Here is an 18,857-nt window from a genome sequence, read left to right as displayed (position 1 = left end):
ATGATGCCTATGATTCAAATCTGTAGCAGCTGAACCTTGGGATGTTTGGTCACTTTGTTTATTGTAAAGATCCCATTGAAATTTGTGCATTCCCTTGTCACAGTAGGTTCATGATTTCCTTTCAGAATTTTCATTTATCTTCCTCTTACTCTGTAGCCCATGTAACCTTGGATCTGTGAAGACCCATCATCTTGTATCTGCAGCAGTGTACACAAAGGACTGAAGGTCCAATTGGATGAGTTTGATTAACTGCTGTTGCTATATTGCTTACATTTTATTATAGAAGTACAATTTATTAAATACTCTGTTTGTCCTTAACGCTGTGTATTGCCTTGTTTACTTTTACACTGCTGTACTTGGTTAGGTGCAACCACTCAATAAGCTTGTTTAATAATAGGAAATTAAAATCTTTCTTATTTCAAATAAAGTTGCAGATTCTTGGTCTAATTTTTGCTATTTTTCCCCCCCACCCAGTTGAAAGTGAAAGCCAAACGGAGACCCGGGGAAAGAAGGAAGAATCTGTGCCCAGCCCAGTAGTGTCTGCTCAATCTGAACCATTTAAGCCCAAAAAAATCCCTCCCGGCGGAGTCTCCAGCCTTGTGCTGGGATAAACCCACCATTCATTTCATTATCTCAGCTGCAGACTGAATACATGTTGATTTTTATTGTAAAGTTAAAGTTTGAGCTTCACCATTTTGTATTAGCACTTTACATTTGAATGTTCCATAGTTGCTCCAGACAGGAGGCCTGCTGGGAAAGGCATGAGTTATTTCCTCCCTGAGATGTAAAGTATTGAATGTGTTTTTCATGTGACTTCAGACTAAATTCTGGCATTTTGAACTTTGTATTTGGATGTTATTTGTGATGCAAATTAAAAAGTACTCTAAATGTGACTGACTTCATCCTTAAGACTTTTGCACTATCGACTGTTGTTAGTGTGGTCTAGGTGTTTTTATACTTGGAGTTCTCATGGCCAGCAATGTCGAGTTGGTCTAAATTATGGGTTTAAGTTTGGGAGGAGAGAGAATGGGTTGAAAGAACAGTGACTGGGATCAAGCAGGCAAACTGATGTAATCACAACTTTATGTTGAACTGAAACCTGTCCACATGCTCTAACTAAAGCCTCTTGTACCTAATACCCTCTAATCCAGGCAACATTCTGCAACACTCTTCTGCACCCTCTCCGAAACCGCCACATCCACCTTGTAATGGGGTGAGCAAACCTGTACACAATACTGCAAATGCAATCTAACCCAAGTTTTATAAAGCTGCAATATGACTTATTGACTCTTAAACCTGTTTATATTGGACTTGAGGATCAAAGATCTGGACGGAGGATACTAGCATAATTTGTAACAAAGGGCAATCCAAACCCAGTTGCTAGAACTTGTAGCTCACTGAGGTTGGCCACAGGGTGTTGCCATGACCTGCAGCAGTGATGACAGTATCCTTACTACCCATCTATAATAAGGATGAGCTACCAACTGGTGATTATTGACCTGTGCTGCCACCTTCAGGGATCCTTGAACTTGTACACTGATGTATCTGCTCTGCAATGCTCGGTGTTTGCTCTAACCATATCCTCCAAAAATGCACCACCTTGCACATATCAGGATTAACTTTCATCTGCCGTTGTTCCGACTGTCATATCAACTGACCAATGTAATTCTGTAAAGTGCGACCAGCTTCCTCATTATCATTTAATGTCATTGACATACTGCTAATCATGCCTCTGACATCTGTTTAAATGGGTAGTTTAGAGATACAGCGTGGAAGCGGGCCCTTCGGCCGAGCTAGCACTATCCCACACACGAGGAGTAATTAACTTTTTTTTCCCACCAAAGTCAATTAACCTGTATATCTTTGGTGTGGGAGGAAATCGAAGAACCCAGGGTAAATCCACGTGGTCACGGCAAATGTACAAACTCTGTACAGATAGCACCTGTAGTCGGGATTGAACTTGGGTCTCTGGTCACTTTGGTTTCTGAGGGATCCTATTCTCTTTTTTGTTACTTTCTGCTAATGGACTTAGAAAATCTATTTTGGTTCTTCTTAATGCTATCTGCTAAATCTATTTTCTTTCCTTTTTCCCCTCCTGATTTCCTTCTTAAGAATGCTCCTCAGCCCCTAAACAATTCCAGGGATACACCTGACCCAACTGCCTATACTTGGCCCATGCCTACCTTTTTCTTAACCAGAGCCTCAATTTCACTCATCCAGGATTATTTACTCCGACTGGAATATGCATGCCATGAACTATCACCATCACTCTTTTTAAAAACATCCCATTTCCATACGTCCCTTTGGCGACAACCATCCTACTGCAATCAACTTTAGCAAGTTTCTGTCCAATATCACAAAATTGGCCTTGCCTTAATTCACAACCTTAACTTGTGGGCCCGCCCTTTCTTTATCTATAACTATTTCAAAGCTAATAGAACTGGTCGCTGGAGACAAAAGGCTTGCCACAAATAGGTCAAGCTTTGCTTTCTCCCTTATAGGATGCTCTACATATTGCCAAAAAGGAAACTCCCAAATGCATCTGACAAATTCCATCTTGTCAAAGCCCTTGATGCTATGGCAGTCCCAGTCTATATTGGGAAGGTTACAATCTCCTTCTATGATAAATGTATTAGTCTTAAGCTGCCAGCAATCTCCTGACTTATTTGTTCTTTTAATTCATAGAAACATAGAAATTAGGTGCAGGAGTAGGCCATTCGGCCCTTCGAGCCTGCACCACCATTCAATATGATCATGGCTGATCATCCAACTCAGTATCCCGTACCTGCCTTCTCTCCATACCCTCTGATCCCTTTAGCCACAAGGGCCACATCTAACTCCCTCTTAAATATAGCCAATGAACTGGCCTCAACTGCCTTCTGTGGCAGAGAGTTCCAGAGATTCGCCACTCTGTGTGAAAAAAGTTTTTCTCATCTCGGTTTTAAAGGATTTCCCCCTTATCCTTAAGCTGTGACCCCTTGTCCTGGACTTCCCCAACATCGGGAACAATCTTCCTGCATCTTGCCTGTCCTTAAGAATTTTGTACGTTTCTATAAGATCCCCTCTCAATCTCCTAAAGTCTAGAGAGTATAAACCAAGTCTATCCAGTCTTTCTTCATAAGACAGTCCTGACATCCCAGGAATCAGTCTGGTGAACCTTCTCTGCACTCCCTCTATGGCAATAATGTCCTTCCTCAGATTTGGAGACCAAAACTGTACGCAATACTCCAGGTGTGGTCTCACCATGACCCTGTACAACTGCAGAACCTCCCTGCTCCTATACTCAAATCCTTTTGCTATGAAAGCTAACATACCATTCGCTTTCTTCACCGCCTGCTGCACCTGCATGCCTACTTTCAATGACTGGTGTACCATGACACCCAGGTCTCGCTGCATCTCCCCTTTTCCTAATCGGCCACCATTTAGATAATAGTCCGCTTTCCTGTTTTTGCCACCAAAATGGATAACCTCACATTTATCCACATTATACTGCATCTGCCAAACATTTGCCCACTCACCCAGCCTATCCAAGTCACCTTGCATCCTCCTCACAGCTAACACTGCCCCCCAGCTTAGTGTCGCCCGCAAACTTGGAGATATTGCCTTCAATTCCCTCATCCAGATCATTAATATATATTGTAAATTGCTGGGGTCCCAGCACTGAGCCTTGCGGTACCCCACTAGTCACTGCCCGCCATTGTGAAAAGGACCCGTTTACTCTGACTCTTTGCTTCCTGTTTGCCAGCCAGTTCTCTATCCACATCAATACTGAACCCCCAATGCCGTGTGCTTTAAGTTTGTATACTAATCTCTTATGTGGGACCATGTCGAAAGCCTTCTGGAAGTCCAGATACACCACATCCACTGGTTCTCCCCTATCCACGCTACTAGTTACATCCTCGGAAAATTCTATAAGATTCGCAGGACATGATTTACCTTTTGTAAATCCATGCTGACTTTGTCCAATGATTTCACCACTTTCCAAATGTGCTGCTCAAATTCCAGTTGATTATTTGGGGGCCTATAGTACGCTCCCAACAAAGTGATCATCGATTTTATTTCTCCGTTCCACCCATATAGCCTCACGGGAGGAAGCATCAGTAATGTCATCTCGGACCACTGTTACATTCTCCTTAATCAATAAAGCAACAGGGTGGGAGATTGCAACCATCACATGGTCCGCCTTGTTTCGACGTTTCAGTTTGGTAGAGATGGGCAGGGGAATGGATGAACCTGGACTGAGTGGAAAGTCTAATGGCCACCCTGGAAGCAGTGATATCAATCACCCCAAACTCCCACTATTAGAGAATGTTTAAAAGAGGTGATCTTGAGGAATAAAGAGTTCAGGGGGTAAAAGTAATCTACATTTATAAACTTTAATAAAGCCTTTGCCAAGGTCCCGCAAGGCCAGCTGATTTGGAAGGGCAGACCACGTGGAATCTAGAGTGGCTAGGTAAATGGATACAAAATAGACGGTAGTAGGAGCCAGAGGGCAATAGTGGAAGGTTGTTTTGCATATTGGAGGCCAGTGACCAGTGACGTACTATAGGGATCAGTGCTGAGTCCTCCGCTGTTTGTCACATTAAAGATTTGGATGAGAATTTAGTCAGCATGATTAATAAGTTTGAAGATGACACGAATATTGATGGTTTAGTGATCAGTGATGGGTATCTAGGATTACAATAGGATCTAGAAACACTTGGAAAGTGGGCAGATGGAATTTAACTCAGACAAGTGCAAAGTGTTGCGCTAAGTTAAACCATGACAGGACATCACAATAAATGGCAGGGCCCTGGAAATGGTTGTAGAACAGATGACAAAAGGGTACATGTATATAGTTCCCAGAAAAAGGGTTACACAAGTAGACAGGGTGGTGAAGAAGCCAATTGGCCTGCTTGCCATTATCAGTCATGTTACAACTGTACAAGAAGTTGGTGATATCACACCTGGAGCCAAAAAGCTGTCTAAAACTGTTTCTATTAACATGAAGAAAAGGTCCCAACTCAAAGCGTCACCTATCCATTCCGTCCCCAGCTACTGCCTGACCTGTGAGTTCCTCCACTTTGTGTAAATGACTGGATAAAAAACTCATGAACAGAATGAACATTTTCATCATTTTGTTTGGTTTCACTGGCATAAGCTTGAAGGGTTTATCAAATCAAATTCTGCCTGTGTTCCCACATCATACTGGACAGTGCCAGTGAAAACATTGAATATTATCAAGACCCATTCTGTGACCTAGAAGTGATCATTCAATGAAGGTGCAGCCAATAGCCCTGTGTGAAAGCAGAAAATTGTGGTAATTTTCTGAATAATTTGCCAACCATATTTGAACTGCAGAACTGTGACATACGAAAGGGTACATTTCAATGAAGTGCAGCAGTGTCAAACATTACAATGCAGCTTCATCCGATAGTTGATGATGGAAAGTAGACACAAAATGCTGGAGTAGGACAGGCAGCATCTCTGGAGAGAAGGAATGGATGACGTTTCGGGTCGAGTCCCTTCTTCAGACTGATGGAAGGTAACTGGCTGTAGTAATGGGTTGTCGCCACAGCGAGTCACTATCTCCTCACTCATGTCACTTATCTTTGACAGCCTAATGGTGACTGGGTGCAATACCAGGCCTATAACCAGGTGGCAGCCAGCAGCAACAGCCTTCAGCAAAGAAGCAGTGATTATCACATCTATGATGCCCCAAGGCCAGACATGAAGCAGCCCTACAGATATACTGGCAGCGCAGACTGGGGGAAGCGTGGATACTGCACAAGGCCAGGCAGTCTACCTGCAGGATTAGCAAAAATGCCCCCTTCAACACAGACTGGCAAACAGGACGAGTCGGGAGTATAAATTGTTGTGTGCTGCCAAGGGCTTTGGAGAGAGTTGGTAGTTCAAAAACCCAGGTGCAAGACAATACTGTCAGGAGGACTGGTGGTCAGAGAATATGATCTAACTCAGTCCGCTAAGGTCAACGGACCACAGCAGAGGGAGTGGTGTCCATTATTGCCGATGATTGCAGATGACAATTAATAGACAAAAGGACACAAAGTGCTGGAGGAATTTAGTGGGTCAGGATCTCGAGAGAACATGGATAGGTGACATCAGGACCCTTCCTCAGACTGATTCAGTCAGCCAGGTTACATGTCTGAAGAAGGGTTTCGGCCCGAAACGTCGCCTATTTCCTTTGCTCCATAGATGCTGCTGCACCCGCTGAGTTTCCCCAGCAATTTTGTGTAGCCAGGTTACATGAGTAGTTTGTGACGTTTCACTTTAAAACTAGGTGTGGTTACTGTGGGGCTCCCTCCCCTCTCACCTGCTGTCTCTTCCAAGATGGAGTATGTCGGTAACTCTGAGGGAGAAGGATAAGGTGGCAGCGGTGGGGGTAGGAGGGGGCGGAACAGGGTGGGGGAAGTGGCCGACTGGACAGAGCGAGGGGGGATGTAGGCAGTGGTGGTCGAGCGAGGAGCTGATAAAGCCACTGCCGACAGCAAGAAACAGCAGCAGATGAGAGGGGCACCTGGCGAGTCAGAAGTAGGGTCAGAAGCTGGGGCTCTAAACAGCTGGGGAGATGGTGGGAGCCGGGTTGGGTTGGCTGGTCATTCACATTCAGTTTACATTTTATATTTCTTTTACGTTTCTGGCACTCCATGGTGCTTTAGAGAGACAGGGGGGGTGTCAATAGCGAGGCAGGGGTGTATTGTCATTTCAATATCACGCGCCTCTGCTGGTATGGAAAAACAGATAATCCAGAAAGGCTCTGGAACCTAGAGTGGTGGAAAATTGGTGTTCAACCTGAACATGCTAAATTGTGAAAGAATGGCAATGGTGACTCACTAAGATTCAAGAATCCAAATACAAAGATAAAAACATTACGGGCATGTACTGATGTACTGAGAAGTCCTAATGGAATGTTGACACAAGTGGGAGCTGATCCTCCCTTTACACTTCATGCACTTCCTGTAAACTATTATTTCGCCTGGATATTTTTGCGGTGTTTGTGGTGTTTAAAACATTTAAGGATCAGTAAGAGCAAACACACCCTGCCCAGGATAGGCCTGGTGTCAGTCAGTCACTGCTCACCTATCGGTGGCACTGTCAAATCCCTCCTCCAGCTCACAGTAACCGAACCTCTGGCCTGGGACATACCACTAGTCTCACCCCGCACCTGCTAGACACACACACACACACACACACACACACAGGTGTGAGCATGCGCACACACAACACCCCCAGTCAGTCACACCTCCACCCTGTGGCCTGGAACACAGCACTCATTGCTCCTCGCACCTGGCAGAGACACAATATCAGAGTCTCACATCTCCCCTCAGCATTGACATTACTCCCTGCACCCTACCCCCACACTGATCCCAAGAGATAACGCCCAGGCAAGTCCCCAACCTGGGGGGTAGATGTGTATTAAAACACAGAGGTGTGACTTGTACTGTCGTAACTGTATAATGTATATAAAGTTTTGAACATCAAGGTAGAGAGACAGGGCCATTCCTTCCGGCCTGTGCTGCTGGTTAACTCTACTGCTCATAGTCTTGTGTCTTGTGCTCTGCCTCACCACCACCTGTAGTGGGCGAAGGCTCGATTCGCCTCTGCCATTTTGTGAAGGTCATGCTTTCTCTTGACCACATTGCCCTCGTTTTTAAAGGCAGCAAGTAGCTCCTGGGACAGCTTTTCATGCATGTGTGTGCGCCGGTGCCGATTCTCACGGCATTCAGTAATTAACCAATTCATGGCCAGAAAACGCCTACGGTTGTCCTTAAGTGGCGTCGGAACCTGTAACAGAAAACAATTCAGAGAATAAAATTTGTTAATGAAACCAGGAATCAGCCCAGTCTTGTGTCCAAGACAGAGCCAGAACAAATCCAGGCCACACTCAGTGCAGCAGTACTGAGGGGACAACTTCACCTCTATGGGAGGGGGGAATTCATCATTAAATAGGGATCCAGCTTACTTGGGAGCAGGTAGAGGTTTGACATTACAGAAGAGAAAGGTTATTACTGGGGTACATTGGACACCAGTTATCTCTGAAATAACATCATACAAATGATTATAAAACACTCAGCAGGTCAGGCAGCATCTGGGGCAAGGGAAATAGGATTAATGTTTCAAGTCAAAGATCTTTCATCAGAACTAGAAGAGTTAACGAGGAAGGGAAGGATGACAAGAACAAAGGATTACTGTGGGATAGGATGGATACTGAGAGTGATTGAGTAATACATAAGTTGATTATGAGAGGGCAGTGAAGGCTTGTTAATCGCCACTCTGTCAAGGACAGGTGGAAATAGAGAAACAAACAAGGACAGAGGAAGCTGGAAGTGAGATATACTGAGCACTGCAGGCCATAAAACACCTTCAGAGCGAGGAAGATGGACATAACAGTGAACAGACAGTTCTGATATAAAATATGTTAATTCCTGAGAGATGTTACATGCCTTGCCGGAAGATGAAATTCTGTTTCTTGAGATTGCAATGGGTTTCCTTGGAACAGTACAGGAGACCGAAGGCAGAAGTTAGAGCGAGGTGGAGAACTGAAGTGAAACAGGAACAGGAAGGTCAGAATTACCTTCAGGGACTGAGAGTGGGCTTTCTGCAGTGTTCCCCAACTCATGTTTGTTTTCTCCAGTGGAGAGGAGCCTGCACCCATCACAAGAGATTCCATTTGCTCTCCTCACCTCTACCCCTTTTGTGGTATATTTGATTTCCGATTTGTCCTAGTTCTGACGAAAGGTCGCTAATCTGAAACATTAGCTACTTCTCTTTCCAGGGATGCTGCATTATCTGGAGACTATTTTTCAGAAGTGGAGGGAACTTCAAAGTGGGCATACTTTTGAGATTTTCTGAAGAAAGGTACCAACCCAAAACGTTGTCTGTCCATTTCCTGCCACTGACCCGCTGAGTTCCTCTAGTAGTTTGCTTCTTGTGGCATATTTTCAGTATTTTATTTCTATTTCAAATTTCCAGCATCGATAAATTATTCGCTTTTAAATACAGGAATTCTAAGTTTCTAGCTCCGAATACATTTGCAGCTCAGGTGTTCAGAATGCTTTCCCCAGAATGAGGACACTAATGGAATCAGATCTAAAGGGGGTCCTTTCATTATATATAGGGCGACATGTCACGGGCAGTGCTGTGGTGTCAGGAACTCTGCCCCCTCTGCTTCTGTGTGAAGAATGTTGTAAATGCCAGCCTCCATTGTCACTCTCACGGCAATACGTTGCCCATGGCTTGGTCTGCAGAGGCAGCCTCTAAGGCTCAGCATCAGGCAGGCTGGTGAGAACAATATGGGCCCTCAACAGTATGGTGTGGAGCTTGTGATTTCACCCTGGCTAACATGACGAGTACGGGTCATCGCGTGACCTGGCAGCACATGCTCCATGTGTTGACAGACGCCCAGATACTACAATCTCTCTCAGCACCTCCTCTTGGATTTGACAAACACTGCTATCAGCTTGTTATTGTAGAGCAACATCTGTGCCGCTGGGAGTAGTGGAGACAGCAGTTTCACTCACACGCAATAGAGTCTAGAGACTGCAGGATACAGATGGAGCAGGTGCCCACTTAATGCCCATTCACTGAGCATTCGCATCCCACACGCCGCATCCTGGAGCTGAGGGCCCGCACTATTCTCACCAGCTTGCCTGATTTTGTTTTGAATAAGTTAAGGCAACATTTGGAAAATGCAGCAGATTTCCATGACCTGGGGTATGGGGAGACTCGAACTGGTCAGGTTATTTTTGTATATGCAGGCTTATGTTTGCTCACATATATAAGTGTTTGTACAAGTTGAATGAATGTAGACCATATACATATTGGTGCATGCATTCATATGCACATTAGTTTATATTCAATGTCTATGTGGAAATAAACAAGTGTTTAAATAAGATGGCATGTGCTATGATTATTACATGTCTACATACACCTGTACATGCTTACATGTACACAAGAAGGTTTAGGGATACTTTCCATGTAAATGCATGTCCACACGTGTAGAAGTATATAAGTGATGGTATAAAGGCCCTGAACACCTGGTCCTCTGCACCTGTTACATGGATGTACTTTGTCTGTTATTATACCTGTGTTTAATATATACGTACACAGAAACATGCTTGTACACCATTTGATCCATGTATGCTCATTCAAGAATTATATAGATGAATGTGTATGAATAGGTGTATAAATACAGATGTATATAAATCAGCAACGATCGAATGGCAGAGTAGACTTGATGGGCCGAAAGGCTTAATTCTGCTCCTATCATTTATGACAACCCAGGATATATAAGATACATTTCATAAACATATCTTTATGTATTTTATGCAAATGTTGTGTGTGCACAGGTGTACACATCTGTGCAAACAGAATGCAACAAGATATGTATGTATATGCATGTACACCTTCCTTCATTTGTGGACACATGCACCAGTCAAGAGAAACAAGACACCATGACTACTGCTCAGATTGATGCCAGAAGAACAGCCATGTGCCTGGTTGAACGTTTGCCTGGGTTATGCCACAAAAGAACCAGATTTAAGTCATGAGGAAGTGGCAATTGACAAACCAAAAACATAACTATGGATGAAGAGTCAGGCGGGCAGGCGGCATACCTGGTAAGACTTGCCGCCTCGTTGCACACTGATTAACCCAATGACAGGCTTACAATTCTCCAGAGCCTGATGGAAGATCTTGTGTGGGTTACATTCAATGACGTCCTTTTCAGACTCGGAAGACTTGTGGTAACTTTCAATCTGCTTCCGTTTTATCGATTCAAAGGTCTAATGAACACAAATTCCATCATTAGATTAGACAATGCAACAGAACTACTCAGGATTCCTATTTCCTACTCATTGCCCTATCTGGGACACATGACCATAAACTCTCTTGAATCTTGTGTCTCTATTTGCCCTCTTGACTGCGTGGGCAGGGTGGGGAATGGAGGTGGGGCAGCAGGGGAACAAGGCACAGGGATATTTAGAGAAAACAAATGTTACCTTGCTCATGATCGACCTAGACAGCAGCTTCTGACCTCCCTTCATCATCATGTTGGTGAATTTGCTGAGAAACAAATAAAAAATAAGTCAATTAATTGGGCTGCTATTTTAACTTAAATTTTTTGGAAATCTCACAAAGACCCAAAGTGCAAGTCAGGAAGACCTCCACGATCCACAGGAAGATGCTATGCAAGGGCAGCCAGAGCCACAGTCATTGGTGTATTGATTGTGTGGAACAAGACTCCTGCACCCTGCAGACTGACACAAAACGTTCATCACTACCCGACTATCAACATACTACAGATCAGTAGTTCGTTGTTCCTTTCTCCCTCCTTTCCTAAATATTGGTCTAGTGATTATAATTCTATTAGTTTTTCAAATAGTTATGGAGAAAGATAGGGATAGTCTACAAGTTGAAGTCCTAACTTAGGGCAAAGCTAATTACACGAGAACTTGCAAAGATTAAAGGGGGAGGCTCTTTGCAGGTTAAAGGATGTCTGACAAGTGGGAGACCTTTAAAAGTGAGATGGAGTGCTCAGGGCTATCATTTACTTGTTTGAGTGAAGGGCAAGGTTGGTGGGATTAGGGAACCCTGGTTCACAAGGGATATTAAGGCTCTGGTCTGGAAAAAGGAGGCATATTGTGAGGTATAAGCAGCTGGGATCAAGCAAATCCCTCAAGGAAGATAAGGAATGCAGAAGCACTTGCAAGGGAAATCAGGAGGGCAAATAGAGACATGAGGTAACATTAGCAAATGTAAAGCAGAATTCTGATAAATTCTGTCAGAACCTTAAGAGCCAATGGGTATCTAGCGAGAGAATAGGGTCTCTTAAGGATCAATGCGATCATCAATATTTTTCACTCGTATTTACTCCGGAGACTATATTTACTGAGGACAATAGTGATTTCTTGAAGCATATCCACGTTACACAGAGGTGCTGGCATAAAGTGCATAATGGTAGATAAATCCTCATGACCAAATGTATCCTAGGACATTATGGGAATATTGGGAAGAAATTCCTGGGCCTCTGGCAGAGAGATTTGTATTATCATTGACAACGGGTGAGGTACTGGAAGACTGCTAATGTTGTACCTTTATTTAATAAGGGGTAAAAGGACAAGGTAGTAAACTACAAACTGATGAGCCTAAGGAGGATGTCAACAAGCTGGTGCACAAAAAAAAATGTGACTGGGGATGGAGGTCTTGAGGTGCAAGGAGAGATTGGATAGGCTGGAGTTTTTTCCATGGAGTGTAGGAGGCTGAGGGGTGACCTTATAGAGGAATGTAAAATCATGCAGGGCATAGATAGAGTGAATAGTCACTCTTTTACCTAGGACGGAGAGTCTAAAACTAAAGGGGATAACGTTTCCACACAGAGGATGGTGGAGAGATGTGGAACGAGCTGCCAGAGGAAGTAGAAGAGGTGGATATAATGCTTAAAAAAATAATGATACAGCTACATAGATAGGAAAGATTTAGTGGTATAGGCCAAATGCAGAGCAATGGGACTTGTTCAGTCAGGCAACTTGACTGTGTTTCTCTGCTCTATGACCTTCCAATTCGCAGCAACCATCCTGAATCTGTAGAATTTTCAAAGATGATATACAGAGCATTCAGAATTTAACAATCGTTTTGGAAATTCTGGGCTACAGATCATTCAGTCTTTGGAATTTATCAGTTTTCATGTTCATAACTGCTGTTAACTTCGTTCCATTCCCGTATGTACATCAATGATCTGGATGATGGTGTGGTAAATTGGATTAGTAAGTATGCAGATGATACTAAGATAGGTGGGGTTGTGGATAATGAAGTAGATTTTCAAAGTCTACAGAGAGATTTATGCCAGTTGGAAGAGTGGACTGAAAGATGGCAGATGGAGTTTAATGCTGATAAGTGTGAGGTGCTACATCTTGGCAGGGCAAATCAAAATAGGACGTACATGGTAAATGGCAGGGAATTGAAGAATGCAGGTGAACAGAGGGATCTGGGAATAACTGTGCACAGTTCCCTGAAAGTGGAATCTCATGTAGATAGGGTGGTAAAGAAAGCTTTTGGTGTGCTGGCCTTTATAAATCAGAGCATTGAGTGTAGAAGTTGGGATGTAATGTTAAAATTGTACAAGGCATTGGTGAGGCCAATTCTGGAGTATGGGGTACAATTTTGGTCGCCTAATTATAGGAAGGATGTCAACAAAATAGAGAGAGTACAGAGGAGATTTACTAGAATGTTGCCTGGGTTTCAGCAACTAAGTTACAGAGAAAGGTTGAACAAGTTAGGGCTTTATTCTTTGGAGCGCAGAAGGTTAAGGGGGGACTTGATAGAGGTCTTTAAAATGATGAGAGGGATAGACAGAGTTGACGTGGATAAGCTTTTCCCACTGAGAGTAGGGAAGATTCAAACAAGGGGACATGACTTGAGAATTAATGGACAGAAGTTTAGGGGTAACATGAGGGGGAACTTCTTTACTCAGAGAGTGGTGGCTGTGTGGAATGAGCTTCCAGTGAAGGTGGTGGAGGCAGGTTCATTTTTATCATTTAAAAATAAATTGGATAGTTATATGGACGGGAAAGGAATGGAGGGTTATGGTCTGAGCGCAGGTATATGGGACTAGGGGAGAATACGTGTTCGGCACGGACTAGAAGGGTCGAGATGGCCTGTTTCCGTGCTGTAATTGTTATATGGTTATTATATGGTATCTGCATTGGGCCCTTGTTCCTCCAGTACTTTTCAGATGTTTTTGTGTCTTCTGTTTAATTCTACCATTTCCTTATTCCTCATCATAAATTCTCCCATCTTTGTCTGTAAGATCTGCATTCTTTCTGCATCCCTATAAAAACTATTAGTCCATTGTTATGATTTTCACTGATTTTCTCTCATACTCTATTTTCCCTTTCATCACAAATTTCTTGAACATCCTTTGCTGAACTGTATAATCCTCCATTCCTTCAAATTTACTGCTTTGTTGTTCTCAATTATAAGCACAGATAAGCACAATTATAAGCACAGCAGCACAGAACGCCACAGGACATCCTTTTGCAACACAACGCCACAGGAGATCCTTTTCCCCTGTGGCTGTCAAACTGTACAACTGCTCCCCCTTCTGTTGTGCGATAGACTTTTTCACACAGAGAGTTGTGAGTCTGTGGAATTCTCTGCCTCAGAGGCCAGTTCTCTGGATACTTTCAAGAGAGAGCTTGATAGGGCTCGTAAAGATAGTGGAGTCAGGGGATATGGGGAGAAGGCAGGAATGGGGTACTGATTGTGGATGATCAGCCATTATCACATTGAATGGCGGTGCTGGCTCGAAGGGCCGAATGGCCTACTCCTGCATCTATTGTCTATTAACTCCCCTTCCTCCCCGAATCTTTGCACATCCCAAATCCTGGACTTTCTACTCGTCACTTACATTCATGTTTCATGTATCTTGTTGTGTCTTATTACTGTTGGCACACCAATTTCCCTCCTGGGATAAATAAAGTTTGGTCATATCATACAACCAAATTTCATGGATTTAATGCTATTTTTACATTTTTCCTGTACTACTTTTCCTGTTGATTTTTTATTGTAAATCGAGACACTGACTTGATCATGGGGTCACCGAAGACGCTGCTTGTTTTGTCATTCGGGGCAGCCTTTATTGGTTGTACCGCCTTCAGCTCCATTGCTGCTTTCTCATCTGTGCTAAGCTCGGTAGTTGGAATCTGGTGTCGTTCCTTGTTGATCTCAGGCTCCAGGTAATTGCGGCTGTATCGTGACCACCGAACTGGTGTAAGTCTATGGACACATTTGTTAAAGACAGAACTTTAGATAAATCCCATCCTTCCCCTCACCAAAACCACCCCCCTCCCAGTCAGCGCTGTTCCCTCCATACAGCCTGCAATACACCTGCCCCTACCCAATGAATCCATAATTATGCACTACATTCATAACCAAGATAGTTCTGCTATGTGTAGGAAGGAACTGCAGATGCTGGTTTAAATTTGGGCAGTGGGCAGGTGCTATAGACCTGAACGGGAAGGTAGACGCTTCCGCTCCCACGAGTCTCGAGCAGATAGGGCTCGTCAGCCTGGGAAAGCAGTCCATCTAGGAGAGGGAAAGCTCTGATTTAAAACCTCCACTGCCTTGTGGCCATATCCAGTCATGGAAAAAGCTCCAGGAGTAAACCTCAAGAAAATCTGGAGTCGGAGCTCCTAAGGCAGTTCATCGTTGTCTACAATCTCGCTATGGAGCTGGTGTCTACAACCTGCGACGGCGCTGCTGCCAAACTGTAACGGCCCTGTTGTTCCTTTGGATCGATCAGCGATGTGGAGAGGGGGGATATGCTTCACGGGCAACAGCCTGTCCTCCATATGACATCGCCCAGGCTTGCATCCGACCAGGATGCATCACCCATGGTCAGTCATGATCGAGGGGGGGCCTACTTCTAGGCACAAAATGCTGGAGTGACTCAGCGGGTCAGGCAGCATCACTGGAGAGAAGGAATGGGCGACGTTTCGTATCGAGACCCGAAACGTCACCCATTCCTTCTCTCGAGATGCTGCCTGTCCCGCTGAGTTACTCCAGCATTTTGTGTCTATCTTTAGTTCTGCTATAAGATGCATTTCCATCACAGCTTGGTTATAATGTGAGTGGACACTATTTATATTACATTTCCCGAATTGGTTATTATACAATTTTGATCAAGAAATAGAGAAATTGAAAATTGAGAAGTTGAATTTGGAAATTGAAAAGCACATAAAATAGTTCTTGGATTTAAACAGTAGAGGGGAAAATAACCTCCATGTAACCTCCAGCAATCCGACACTGTTGTATCTTAAGAACACAGCTACAGACTGCTTTAACAATGAAACTGACAAGCAATCATTACTGTTGACACTTATGTGTTGATACTCAAAACAATGTAACATACAGCCTTTAGTAATTTTAGCAACAGCAAAATGGAAATACTGCAGGAAAATAACACAGCTTAGTTTGGAAACATCTTTATCCAAGAAATTGCAGAGAATTGTCCTGACCATCACGCAAACCAACCTTCCTTCTGAAGTAGGGTCTCGCCCGGAAACGTCACTCATTCCTCCTCTACAGAGATGCTGCCTGTCTCGCTGAGTTACTCCAGCTTTTTGTGTATATATTCCTTCCATCAACACTTCTCGCTGCCTCAACAAGGCCACCAGCACAAACAAGGACGAGACTCACCCGGCAACTCCCTCCTCTCCTCCCATGAGGTACAGAAGTTTGAAAATGCATATCTCCAGATTCAGGGACAGTTTCTTCCCAGCTGTGCACCGACAACTGAACCATCCTGTCACCCGCAAGAAAGCGTGCATGAGCTACCATCAACCTCATATTTCCTTCGCTCCATAGATGCTGCTGCACCCGCTGAGTTCCTCCAGCAATTTTGTGAACCTCATTTGACCTTCGGTTTATCTTTAATCGGACTTTATCTTACACTAAATGTTATTTCCTTCCCTGTGGACGACATTTCGCTTTCTTGGATGGCACACAAAAAAGCTTTTTCACTGTACCTCGGTACACGTAAGAATAAACAAAATAACGTCACTAATGCGTATCTGAAAAATCTCTGTCCCCTCACGCCACTTATATCATTGTTTTTATGACGTGAATTTCCAATAACACGAGGTTTATCAGGAACACGACTATTGTTGTTATGGCAGATCTACCGGTACATGGACCCACTAATACCGGCCCCCGCCATCAACCTGAATGGACCCACTAATACCGGCCCCCTGCTCTCCCCACAGCCCACCCACCTCCCTCAAAGCCGTGCATCGCACCCCTCTCCCGCCGCACCCATCCTCTCCTCACACGCACCGGGGGAGCCAGACCTTCCCGCCCAGACAACCCGCCGCCCGCCACCTGCCCGCCGCCGCCGCCATCTTGTGCGCTGCGAAGGACCCCGGGAGCAGTCGGCCTGGCAGCGCCTGTCCGCCGCAAACCTGCTGCGGCTCCAGCCCGGGCACGCGGCGCGGGAGGAGGGAGAACACGGCGTCGTCGGGTGGGTCGGGTCGGGTCGGGCCGCCCTCAACCGTTCTACCCCCTCCCCCCTCACGATACCCCACCGTTGAATTGCTGAAGGGTTTGCAAGTGTATCCCGCTAACCTTCAACAGACACGAGGTTACCAGGTTGGTAAAGTTCCTTCTCCCCTCCATTCTCAAACAACGAGCTTCCATTTTCTATCCTTCAATTCGCAGGAACAATTCCAGGATCCATAGAACTTTGGCAGATGATAACCAGAACCTACAGTCTCTAACGTGCGCCTGTCAAAATGCGTGTATGTTTATTATCAGTCATACAGCATGGGAACAGGCCCTTCGTCCAACTCATCCATGCTGAGCAAGAGGCTGCGTACTAGTTAGGTATGTTGCAAAGCCTACCTGAAGCGTCGCTGAAAACCTGTCGCTGCGGGTGTGCGCGATTTTGGCGCCGTTTAGAGGGGGGCAGGTTTAAAACGCGATTTTCTCTAGGCTGTTCCAATCGAAGATGTTCAGCCTAGTTAATTATTAACGAAAAATCGCTGGAAGACCCCGTCGCAAAAGCTATTATTAGTTTTAAAGGCCTCGTATAATAGTTATAGTAGTTTAAAAATCAATCTCTAAACCCGCGAACAACGCCAGCTGTCAGGGTCTCATAGAGCAAATAACTGAAGGTATGCTGCATATTTTTACATTAAAAAGGGCTTCTTAAGATCCCTTTATACAAAGTTTAATATTGCGAGTAGCTCATTTTGGGCCCATTATATCCCGCAGTATTTTTCTGGGCATTTGAGGCACAAATCTACCGCAAAGTGAACGTTCTAAACCAGCGCGTTCACAGGGACCCACTAGAAAGCTGATTTAAAATGGACTTTAATTTACAGCAATTGAACACTAAATTCCTTCCATTTGGCCTATAAATTAATGTAAATGAGATTTTAAAATCATGTTTTATTGTGAATTATTTATGAATATTATTTGGACACTTAGGCTATTTTAAAATGTTAATCATTTATTAAGAAATGGATAGATGTTTAGATCTAGTAATTGAAGTTTGAAATCAGCTACACTTGGGTAACTAACTAATTATATGCTTTAATTTCAGGTCATCCAAGTAAGATTATTTTATATTTGTTTCAGAATGGTTCAATCTACGATAACTGAAAATTTCATTCAGTTCTCTTAATTTTTAAGAAAGTTATGGGCTTTTGACTGCACACGATCACAGCTTTTTTGTTATGTCCATAGAAAATCAATAGGGAACAAGATGCTAATTTCCGAGTATGAAAATGGCCATAAGTTTTTAAATACTTGAGATATGAAAGTGAATTAGATGTCAAATTAAACTTCTTTTTATTCTTTATCTGATGGGATAAATTGCAGACTTGATTTTTAAATCTCAAAATTTTGTAACATTGCTACACTAGTTCCATCTGCTTGCGTTTGGTTCTCATCCTTCTAAATATTTACTATTCCTGTAACTGTCCAAACGTCTTTTAATAGTTGTTATAGTATCTGCCTCTGGCAGCTTGTTCCAAATACCCTTCACCCGCTGTGTGAAAAAAATGCCCCACATGCGGCCGCACCGCTGTTGTGGGTTGGAGCGAGGCCTCGGCTCAGGGCAGTGGACACACGGGGACGAAAACGCAGCAACGTCCCCGTCAGCTGCAGCAGAGTTGGGGACAGTCTGGTCCGCGCCCTCCCCCCCCCCCTCCCCCCCCCCCCCCCCCTCCCAACACACAACCCCCCAACCACCCCCCCCCCCCCCGAATCATCATGTCCCGCCCCCACATTGCCTGCTGACCGACGTCTCTCACTGCACACAATACTCCAGGTGTGGTCTCACTAGGGTCCTGCACAAT

The 18,857-nt window shown here is 44.2% G+C and overlaps 2 protein-coding genes and 1 long non-coding RNA gene across 7 annotated transcripts in view; 1 reads left to right on the top strand and 2 right to left on the bottom strand.

The window, feature by feature from the left end:
* jpt1 (Jupiter microtubule associated homolog 1) overlaps nucleotides 1–893 on the top strand; it is a 29,145-nt gene extending 28,252 nt beyond the window's left edge. For all 4 annotated transcript variants that reach the window (XM_033044442.1, XM_033044439.1, XM_033044440.1 and 1 more), the window contains one exon: nucleotides 475–893. In XM_033044442.1, the coding sequence (XP_032900333.1) occupies nucleotides 475–611 (137 nt within the window). In that variant the 3' untranslated portion in view covers nucleotides 612–893. The remainder of the gene's footprint in view (nucleotides 1–474) is intronic.
* Nucleotides 653–17,403, bottom strand: LOC116988031. Its single transcript, XR_004415849.1, has 2 exons — nucleotides 17,373–17,403; nucleotides 653–1,123 (listed from the first exon to the last, which is right to left on the bottom strand). It is a non-coding gene; the product is annotated as an uncharacterized LOC116988031 (long non-coding RNA).
* Nucleotides 7,433–16,956, bottom strand: mrps7 (mitochondrial ribosomal protein S7). 2 transcript variants are annotated; one of them, XM_033044436.1, is made up of 6 exons: nucleotides 16,408–16,700; nucleotides 16,033–16,342; nucleotides 14,584–14,775; nucleotides 11,001–11,064; nucleotides 10,617–10,784; nucleotides 7,433–7,785 (listed from the first exon to the last, which is right to left on the bottom strand). In XM_033044436.1, exons 2-6 carry the CDS (start codon nucleotides 16,140–16,142, stop codon nucleotides 7,564–7,566), a joined length of 756 nt encoding a protein of 251 aa, XP_032900327.1. In that variant the 5' UTR covers nucleotides 16,143–16,342; nucleotides 16,408–16,700; the 3' UTR covers nucleotides 7,433–7,563. The 2 variants fall into 2 exon arrangements, with proteins under 2 accessions (XP_032900327.1, XP_032900328.1); XM_033044437.1 differs by lacking the exons at nucleotides 16,033–16,342; nucleotides 16,408–16,700 and adding an exon at nucleotides 16,834–16,956.
* Nucleotides 17,404–18,857: the final 1,454 nt, after the last annotated feature.

This window comes from Amblyraja radiata, chromosome 26 (assembly GCF_010909765.2).
Source record: "Amblyraja radiata isolate CabotCenter1 chromosome 26, sAmbRad1.1.pri, whole genome shotgun sequence".
Lineage (NCBI taxonomy): Eukaryota > Metazoa > Chordata > Chondrichthyes > Rajiformes > Rajidae > Amblyraja > Amblyraja radiata.
The sequence above is the reverse complement of the archived record's forward strand: the minus strand, read 5'-3'. Positions and strand labels throughout refer to the sequence as shown.